The 9,709-nt window shown below is 44.4% G+C and overlaps 2 protein-coding genes across 2 annotated transcripts in view; one reads left to right on the top strand and one right to left on the bottom strand.

Annotated features, from left to right (window-relative positions):
* LOC9647970 (chloride channel protein CLC-f) overlaps positions 1-1,509 on the bottom strand; it is a 3,354-nt gene extending 1,845 nt beyond the window's left edge. Inside the window, exons 1-3 of the mRNA XM_024686470.1 lie at positions 706-1,509; positions 218-623; positions 1-166 (exon numbers count right to left, since the gene is read on the bottom strand). The exon at positions 1-166 is cut by the window's left edge and continues 2 nt beyond it. Of these exons, the coding sequence (XP_024542238.1) occupies positions 1-166; positions 218-623; positions 706-1,200 (1,067 nt within the window). The 5' untranslated portion in view covers positions 1,201-1,509. The remainder of the gene's footprint in view (positions 167-217; positions 624-705) is intronic.
* Positions 1,510-1,718: 209 nt separating this feature from the next.
* LOC9647800 (pentatricopeptide repeat-containing protein At1g62930, chloroplastic) lies at positions 1,719-4,102 on the top strand. Its single transcript, XM_002981557.2, has one exon. The coding sequence runs from the start codon at positions 1,972-1,974 to the stop codon at positions 4,000-4,002; it is 2,031 nt and encodes a 676-aa protein (XP_002981603.2). The 5' UTR covers positions 1,719-1,971; the 3' UTR covers positions 4,003-4,102.
* Positions 4,103-9,709: the final 5,607 nt, after the last annotated feature.

Raw genomic sequence — 9,709 nt, 5'->3', positions numbered from 1 at the left:
ACTGTAAATGCACTCTTCTCTCCATTTAAAACTTGTGATACTGTAGAAGAGATGACCGAAGCCAGGATGATCATTGCGGTTGTAAGGGGTGGAGAATTCTCGGCATGCAAGGGTCTCAAGACCGTTTCAATCGCGAAAAAACACCCAGAAACGGGAGCATTAAAACCTATTAAACGAGGATTTAGTTACCACAATCAAGAAGGAAAAAAACACGAACCTGCAGCTATACCCGCCGCAGCACCGGCTGCTACGAGTGCTATACGTCTTTCCCTGTTGTTTTTCATCAGCTCCGAGCACCCGTGCGCACAAGCCTTGCCGATATCCACACTCGGTCCTTCGGGTCCGAGAGAGTTTCCTGTTCCCAGCGTCACAGCCGCTTGCATGGCTTTGATCGCTGGCACCGATGCCGCCAAGTAGTCTACCTTCCCTCGTCTCTCCTGTGTCCTGGATGCCTTAACTTGGTCAAGTATACTTAACAACGTGTGCATGACGCCGACAACGATCCCCCCAGACACAGGAACCAGCATCAGTCGATGCCAAGTGTCTGCAAGCTTTTGCTCTCGAAGCCATGCGGCACCTTCTTCTGGCGTGCCGGCCCAAGCAAAATCGTGTATCAAATGCTCCTGTTAAAGGTCCAACACAAGAAAGAAATGAGTTGCGAAGAAGGTTAGAAAAGAGAAAAAAGAAAGAACACGAAGAACTCACCGTCCTAACGAATAGTACTACTGCCAGACCAGTCGAAAACCCGAGAAAGCATCCCATGAGAAGCAACGCCCATTCCGGAGGAACTTCTCTCACTCTCTCTCGGACGTGAGCCATGGAGCTGCGCCGCAACAAAACAGGCCCGCTACTCAGTCTGGCCTGAAAGCTGCGAGCTCTTTCCAGCGCCACCGATCGCCTAGCTTCGATGTCCTTGTCTTTGATACTGATCCTCTCCTTTGTAACAACCGGTTGCTGAGCCTCCACGTCAAACTGGGCCGCTGGATCCGACGAGCTTGATGCCGGCTGAAGCAATGCCTCGGCATCGCTCTCGCTGGAAACGATCTCGTCCTGCCCGAAATGGACGAGAGACGTCCTCTCCACGTCCTGATCTTTGAAGCTGACCCTCTTGCGCGGAATATCGCCGGGGGCGCCCTCCCCGACATCTGGAGTAAATGGCTGAAGGAGAGATTGCCGATCGCTGCGATCCTCCTCCGCCATGGCCCCCTTCCTAAGACCAGCGCCAGCCAATGCGCGTAGAAGCTGCCAATTCTCGAGATTCCCGCATCGCAGGAGCGATCTAGCTAGAATCCGGCCGCTGTTATCTGACGATCATCCTGCTCGATCCAGAGCCACGGCAAACATTTCCAGATTGCGCCAATTCGCGCCTCGAAACCCTACCAATCCGTGCTCACCTAGGAATGCTTGCCACGATCTGGCGATTGCGCCTGTGGTATCGACAATCCGCCGCGATCGCCAGCGCGCGAGGATCTGACACAGAGCCTCTGCTCGTGAAAATCAGGGTTTCAATACGGCACCTCGAAGGGCCTGACGGGCAACCGGCCCGTCACCGAGACGGGCTGATACGTAAGGCGTACGTGGCAGACACGTAGAGCCTGCTTGGCTGACACATCATCTTGATGATTACGTGGCGGCCAAATGGTAAAAACGCAAATTGGTAAAAGGTAAGAATTTGAAGATTTAGGGCTTATGGAATGGCCTGTGGCGAGGGCCGCGGTGATCCTGGATTGCGAGCGATGCGGTGGCCGACGAATTGTATCGCGCAGAGCGACGACGGCCGCGGTGAGCATCGACAATGCCGGCGATCACGACAGGGTAAGCTCGTTAATTCGAGCTCACAGGATCAAAGAGGCTTGCTCTCTCCTCCTCGATTCTTCCTCGGGCGGGAGCTCCGCCTCTACTGTCGCGATTCTCGTCCAGAAACTCTGCCGGAATGGGGATTTGCACGCCGCGTCCCAGCTCCTGGAGGAGATGAAGAGCGCCGGGGTTTCTTCCAGTGCCTCGGCTTACAATGCGGTCATTCACGGATATTGCAAGGCCAGAAACATGGCAAAGGCGATGGAGATCGTCAAGGGGATGGAGTGCCAGCCGACGGTGGTGACTTGGACGATCATCATCGACGGGTTTTGCAAGGCGAATCAGCTCAAGCAGGCGCTGGCGTGCTTCGAGAAGATGAGAGAATTCGTGGCGCCCAACGAGAGGACTTACAACGTCGTGGTGAATGGTCTGTGCAAGGCAAGGCTGACGAGCAAAGCATACGAGGTGCTCAAAGAGATGAGAGATGGAAAGTCTGTAGCTCCGGATCTGGTGACTTACAGCACTGTGATCAACGGGTTTTGCAAGCAAGGAGAGATGGACAGGGCCTGCGAGATCTTGCGAGAGATGGTGACCAGGGATGGAATGGCTCCGGACGTTGTGACTTACACCAGCGTGGTCGACGGCTTGTGTAGAGACGGCAAAATGGATCGCGCTTGCGAGATGGTGAGAGAGATGAAACTTAAAGGCGTAGAGCCTGACAAGTTTACATTCTCGGCTCTCATCACAGGGTGGTGCAACGCGAGAAAGGTGGATGAGGCTCTCAAGCTCTACAAAGAGATTCTCACAAGCTCTTGTCGCCTGGATGCCGTGAGTAGCAGCGCTCTCATTACCGGTCTCTGCCGAGAACGAAGGATTGGCGAGGCGTACGAGCTCTTCCAGGAGATGGAAATGCGAGAGGATGGAGCTTGGAAGCCCGACGTCGTGACTTACACCGCTCTCATCGACGGCTTTTGCAAGAGTGGCAACTTGGAGAAGGCAATGAAGATGTTGGGGGTCATGGAGGGCCGGAAGTGCGTTCCAAACGTGGTGACTTACAGCAGCCTGCTTCACGGTCTCTGCAAGGCAGGAGATTTGGATCAAGCTCTCGACTTGTTCCGGAGGATGACGAGCAAAGGTTGCGTCCCAAACGTCGTCACTTACACAACACTCATCCACGGCCTTTGCGCTGCGCACAAAGTCGACGCTGCCCGGCTCCTCATGGATGAGATGACTGCTACGTGCTGCCCTGCCGACACGGTCTCGTACAACGCGCTGCTCGACGGATATTGCCGGCTGGGAAGGATCGAAGAGGCCAAACAGCTCTTCAAAGAGATGGCTGCAAAGTCATGCCTTCCGGACCGGATAACTTATACGTGCCTGGTGCGAGGATTTTGCAACGCGAGCCGGCTGGAAGAGGCTCGCTTCCTGCTCGAGAACATGAAGACCGCGGCGGGCATTGATCCGGACGTGGTGACTTACAGCATCGTTGTCGCCGGTTACTCGAGAGCCAAGAGATTCGTCGAGGCTGCCGAGTTTATCCAGGAGATGATCGCCAGGAACGTCGCTCCAAACGCTGTGACTTACAGCAGCCTGATCGACGGGCTGTGCAAGGCCGGGAGAGTGAACCACGCCATGGAGGTGCTCAAGAACGTAGACAAGCCGGACGTGGTGACTTACACCATCGTGATCGAGGGGCTTTGCGGCACCGATAGGACGGAGGAGGCTCTTACGCTTTTGGAGGAGATGGTGAACAAGAGAGTGGAGCCGAGCGTGGGTACTTTCAATAGCGTCATTGGAGCGCTGTGTCGGCTGGGAGACATGGACGAGGCCTGGAAGCTCTTGGTGGCTATGGCGGCTCACGGTTTGGAGCCGGGAATGGTGACTTACACGACGCTCTTGGAAGGATTCTCCAGGACGGGCAGGATGGAGATCGCTTACGAGCTGTTCGAGGTGATGAGGAGGAAAGCAAAGAAGAGCTCCTCGGCCGCCAACTTAGTTCCCGAGCAAGCTTTCTCGGCGCTTATACGTGGACTGTGTAAGGCTCGCGAGATTGACAAAGCGATGGCGGTGGTGGAGGAGCTCAGGAGCAGGGAATGCGAGCCGGCGGAGGAGGATTGTCTTGCGATCGTAGATGGATTGCTGCGAGCTGGGAGAACGGAGGAGGCAGGGAAATTGATAAATAGTATTTCCAAAGTAGGCCTTTAATTTGCGATTGTGGTTTTATTGATCACTCTATGGTTAGTTCTCCTTTCTTTCTCCTTCTGCTTTGAATCTTCATCGTCCATAGACTTATGGTTTTAGCATAGCCACTTGTGTAAATTAGAGCTTTCTCCTAGACTCCTTCAAGCACATATTTGGACATGTTAGCAATTATGATAATGCCTTTTAGCAATTGTATTATTTTTATCAAAGGCCATTTGAGTCAATTATGTAATTTAGTGTTTATTTCTAGAGCATTTTGCTTCATGTAGAAATGAATATACTAAAGCAGATCAAGTTGGGTATGTTATGATTAGCACTTCATCAAGATTTTATAGGATTTATGCATGTATGCCTTAGCTGCCTTTGACAATGCTCTTTGATTGGCATAATATCATGAGACATCACTTCTCCCACTTGTAATTGCACATACTTCAACTCCACTTCTTATGTGAAATGATTATATTCTAATGGAGGTTAATGTTGTTGCTACTTATGCTCAAGAACAATGGCAAGGATGTAGATGTGGTTGTGATGTTCATTATAGAGCATGTAATGAAGTTGGCCACACATATTAGTGTCATAAGCATTTTCCAAATTAACATTCTCTATTTCTTAAGTGAAGGGTTTGGCATCAACAACATTTTGTTAATGTTATTGAAAAATAAAGAGTCATATGAATAGTAAAGGGATTTTATGTGAATAAGTTAATAACCTTTTCATCATTCTTTCAAAGAATATCATCAAAGGGTTCACTTATGCTGTAAATATGACTTCATATATCAAAAGATATTTATCAGCTAGTTTTTATAAATACTCTTTCCTTACTAGCATAATGGTAGGAGATTGGTACTGTTGGTTTCCTTTATAATTTCCACCTAAACTAGTTGAGAAACTAGCCAGCATATGTGAACTTACCGGAAGGGCACTAATAAAAGAAATCCTAAATTGTCATTAAGTAAAATATACTTGACATGGTGATAAAAAAACTCATTACTTGCACTTGCTAGTGTTGGGAGCCCTTACACTATTAAGGTTAGTCCCTCAATATTAGCTAAATGATACTTTATTGTGTCCGCTAAAACACTCTTATTATCATCCTTTATATGTTGGTTCCGTTCCAAATCCATATGTTATTTATGGTAAGTTTTTAGATTTGCTTAAGAGACATATCTACTAATACTAAATATAGAGAGTGTCCTAAACCCCATGGTGTTAATCCCATGTCCTAGAGACTAACTCCTAGGATTGGGGTGAAAGTTTAAAGTGTGCATTTTTGGGATTAGGGTGATATCCTAAAGTGTGGATTACCTTTGGGGGGGTGGGGGGGCAGGGGTTGGGGGGGGTTCCAAATATATAATAAAGATAGTGGGTAGGTGGCAACTAACTTGAACTTCAGTTTAACTCCATGGTTACATGCCTATTTTTATTTTGAGTTCAAACCCAAGCTCTATACCATATTAACTAATAAAGTATTCATATCCTTGCGTTAAGCCACCACTTGTTTCTTCACTTTGTGCTTTTGTCCCTTCACTTCTTAAATTAAACACTCAAGAGTTATTTTGTGCTTCAGTTCCTTCGCTCCTTGGCTGTATGCATTTGCATGAGTTTTTGTAAGTGAGACACATTAGCAATTCAAGGTTACATTTTTAGTTGGCAAGATTAATATTAGCCTATCATTAGTTCTATGAGTTATTCCATATTACCATGAATAAAAGTAAACCTTTCTTAGGTTTGCTATGAGTGGTAAATAAGCTGGTTTGTAGCTATTTAGTATAGCATTAGTGGATCCTTCTTAGGCATAATTATAAGTGGATCAATCAAGATTGTAAGGATTAGTTTTTTGGTTTAAGTAATCAATACCATGCTATAAGCAACCAAAAAGAATGATTTGATAGATGATCTATAGGATTTAAATATAAAGAGAAAGGGCTTATAAACAAGAGTGCACCCCCTTTTTCAATCGGTTAAAGGTCTTGGGATATTAGGGTTAAAAGTCCTTGGGTTTGAATATTAGGCTAGGTGACCTCCCAAGAAGTCCAAATTCAGGAGCTTATATTTGGTATCAGAGGTTTTAAGTTCAACTCTGTTGGTTGACTAGGGGAATCATACCACATGTTGATTGATATTTGGCAAGGGTCCATGCTCCAGCTGGGCTTAACCCGAGGGGTAGGGTGTCAGGAGAGCAGAGCTCTCGGGAGAGTTGCAGCTCTTAGCTTCCGTTCACGAGGGCGTGAACTTGCAGGAAAGCGTGGTAGATTGTAAGCAACCAAAGAGAACAACTTAAAAGACAATCCATGGGGTTCAAATATAGAGAGAATCACTCTATTTAATTTCATAGTCACTACAATTTCAAAAATCACTCTATTCAATTTCATAGTCACTACATTCCATTATCACACATGCTCAATCTTGGTTTTTTATTAGTTTTGCACCATTCACACATGGTACTTAGGATCTTCCAACATTACTATATCAAGAAGACTTTCAAACACAGTAGAAATTAAACTTTTGGATGTTAGAGACAAAAAATACAACTTGAACCATCATTGCATGAGATTTGCAGTAAATGCAGGGGCATTCCAACTCTTTTCTTTAGTTGATTGGGCTTGCATGGAATAGACATCCAAACATTCATCACTAGAGTAGAAAAGTCTCCTACATCCACATTCTTCCAGTTGCATTGGCCATAGAAGCCAGTTCATCTTGGGTCGCAACATGCTCTTCATAAAATCTTGACAATATATTGATTGCTACTTCTAGTCTTACTACATCACATTAGAAATGGTTCTCTCCATTATTCACTATAAGGCAGATTCCAATCCCATCCATCTCATCACTTTTTGGGCTGCAATTTTCATCTCTTTCCACACATACCTTCATTGTGTAATGCATTCACTTCACTTCACTTTCTTCTCTAGAATTTTAGGGATGAGTTGGGTGTGTTCAAAGTGTGAATACCTATGAGATTAGAGTCTAGGTTCATGCCTTGTTTTCCCTTTTGTTTTTTCTTATTTTTTATTTTACTTTTTTTATCACTTTTCCCAATTTGAGCATCCAATTCTAGCTTAGAGGTTTTCCCTCTAACCCTAAACTCCACACTTCATTTCCCTTTCACTTTTTTTATTTTTTTCTTTTTCTTTTCTTTTGTCTTTTCTTGTTTTTATCACTTGCAGTAGTTATCAGCTCTTGGCATTAGATTTCTTTAGCTTGGTTGTGGATTCTTGCCAAGTTGGAATATGTGGTGATCCATTGTAGTTGCTTATTATAGGCACACACACAAAAAGGAGGAAATATTCTGATTCTCAAAATATTCTAAATGGTTGTATAAAAAAACCCACAAGGGCAAAATATCAAAGGTTTTGCACTTAGTGTTTTGAGCTAGAGCTATGGAGAGAGAGGTTAGGATGTGAGCAAAACCATAAAGAGGAGGAGGATCAAGATGCCATACCTCAACACTAGACTTATCTACTTTGTTGTTCTTTAGAGGTGGAGATTGTAGATGGCAAGACTGTAAGTGCATATGAGCAAGCTTGGTGCTCCTTCAATGTGAACAAATATAATATTCAAGGAGATTTTTTATATTTTGGGCATGGGAGCAATTGATATTGTTCTAGGAGTAGAGGCATTGGCACAGCTAAGAGACACTGTTGTTAATTTCCAAGAGTAGTGACTTTTTTTTTATTTCAAATGGGTAGCAAGTAGAATGGACCAGCTAATAGTCTTTCGATAGTAACCTTGGCATAGTGTGATTGCTTGCACAGTAAAGGAGTGGAGGTCCTTTTATGATCAGGAGTTTTTGTGTAGAAGATTGGTTTGGACTGGGAGTGAAACTCAGTGGCAAATTTGTGGAGGTTGGCAAGGTTCCTAGCATGAAAGTAAGAGCTTCAAAAAAAGCAAACAGGAAGAAAGTAGGTTATACAAACCTTGTAGTTGATGAGGAGTTACAAGTCTTTGCCAAATCCAGTTGCTTGGGTTTGAAGAAAGTAGAGAGGAAAGTAGAGACTGAAACAAACCTAGGAGTTGTCAACAAGAAATAAGCAACCTTGAAGAAAGCAAACCAGAAAAAAGCAGACATGAAAAAAGCAGCCATTGATAACTTTGGGGAATATTAAGAAGACAAGGAGTTAGAGCTGGTATGACATGACATTGAAAGTGCAACCTTACATAATAACATCTAGTCACTTCTCTTGCACCATCTTCTAGTTTTCCAACACTCAATGTTAGAATTGGTGAGTGCTTGCACAAGGGTATAGCATCTTATAAACTTAGAACCAAGGGTAACATCTCTCACTTGACTCAACAGGATAAAGTGTTAAGGTGTAGTACCTCAATCCTCCTCTTTTCTGTGGCTCTACTCACATCCTAAGCTCTCTCTTCATGCTATAGCTCCGGATATAAAGTGTAGAACCCTTAATATTTTGCCCTTCTAGGGTTTTTATACAACCATTTAGAATATTCCAAGCATTAGAATATTCCCTCTCTCTCTCTCAAGATGCCCATGGCTGTGACCAGGGAGCAAGAGCAAGAGCAAGAGTAAGAGTAAGAGTAAGAGCAAAAGTAGGAGTGGGAGCAAGAGTGGGAGTAGGAGTTATGTGTGTGCTACAACAAAGGGAGGAGCAAGAAATTGTTGATAAGATGGTGGAGGATCTTCTACAACAAGGACTACTCATAGAGAGCACTAGCACTTTTGCATCACCTATGTTGGTGCTAAAAAGAATGGTTCATAGAGACTATGTATGGATTACCATGCTCTTAACAAGGTGACCATCAAAAATAGATTTCCAATTCCTTGCATTGACAACCTCATGGATGAGTTGGGCCAAGTGCACATCTTTAGCAAGATTGATCTCCATTCTGGTTATTATTAGATTGGAGTAGTCAATGAGGATCAACATAAAACAACATTCCACACTCATAAAGGACTTTTCCTGGTTTCTTAGTTCACAGAGCACTCTTGGTTCCTTTTATAGTCTCCACTTAAGTTAGTTGAGAAATTGGTTGCATATGCACTTGACCAAATGAGCATAAGAACGGAATTCCTAAATGCTATTGGTCAAGCATACTTGACCTAGTTAGAGAAATTCATTCATTGACTTGCACTTGCTAGTGTTGGGAACCCCTTCGATATTAAGTTTAGTCCTTCAATATCGTTACATAATAGCTTACTGTGTTTGCCAAACACTCTCACTATCATGCCCTTTGTATTGGTTTTATTTCGTTCTATTGGCTAATTATGGAAAGTGTTTAGATTTGCTAATTTGGCATATTTATAGAATGTAGAGATTGGCATGAACACAATGGTGTTTGTCCATGTCCAAATTTGCAATCTAACATCATTCTATATTTAGTAAATTTTGAGTTAGTCCCAGAGACTAACTCCTGGTACTAAAGGAGGCTTGGGGTGAAAGCCCAAAGTGTGTGTTCCTTAACAAGGGGGGTTCCAAATATATAATAGGGAATAGTGGTTAGAATGCATGTCCGACCACTTAAAACATTAGTTTGGCTCCCGTTGGGTTGTGTCATTCCTTGTTTTACATTTGGTTTGGGTTTAAACCCAAGCTCTACACTACTTTAGTCAGTGGGGTACCTTCCTTCTTGCGTTAGGCCACCGGTATGCCAAAATTATGCTAGACACTATCTAACACTATTTTGCATGTAGGTGCTGGATACTGGGAGTTGGTGCTTATGGGATTGTACTGGACCCTCATTT

This window comes from Selaginella moellendorffii, unplaced genomic scaffold, assembly GCF_000143415.4.
Source record: "Selaginella moellendorffii unplaced genomic scaffold, v1.0 SELMOscaffold_49, whole genome shotgun sequence".
In the NCBI taxonomy this organism is placed as follows: domain Eukaryota; kingdom Viridiplantae; phylum Streptophyta; class Lycopodiopsida; order Selaginellales; family Selaginellaceae; genus Selaginella; species Selaginella moellendorffii.
The sequence above is the reverse complement of the archived record's forward strand: the minus strand, read 5'-3'. Positions and strand labels throughout refer to the sequence as shown.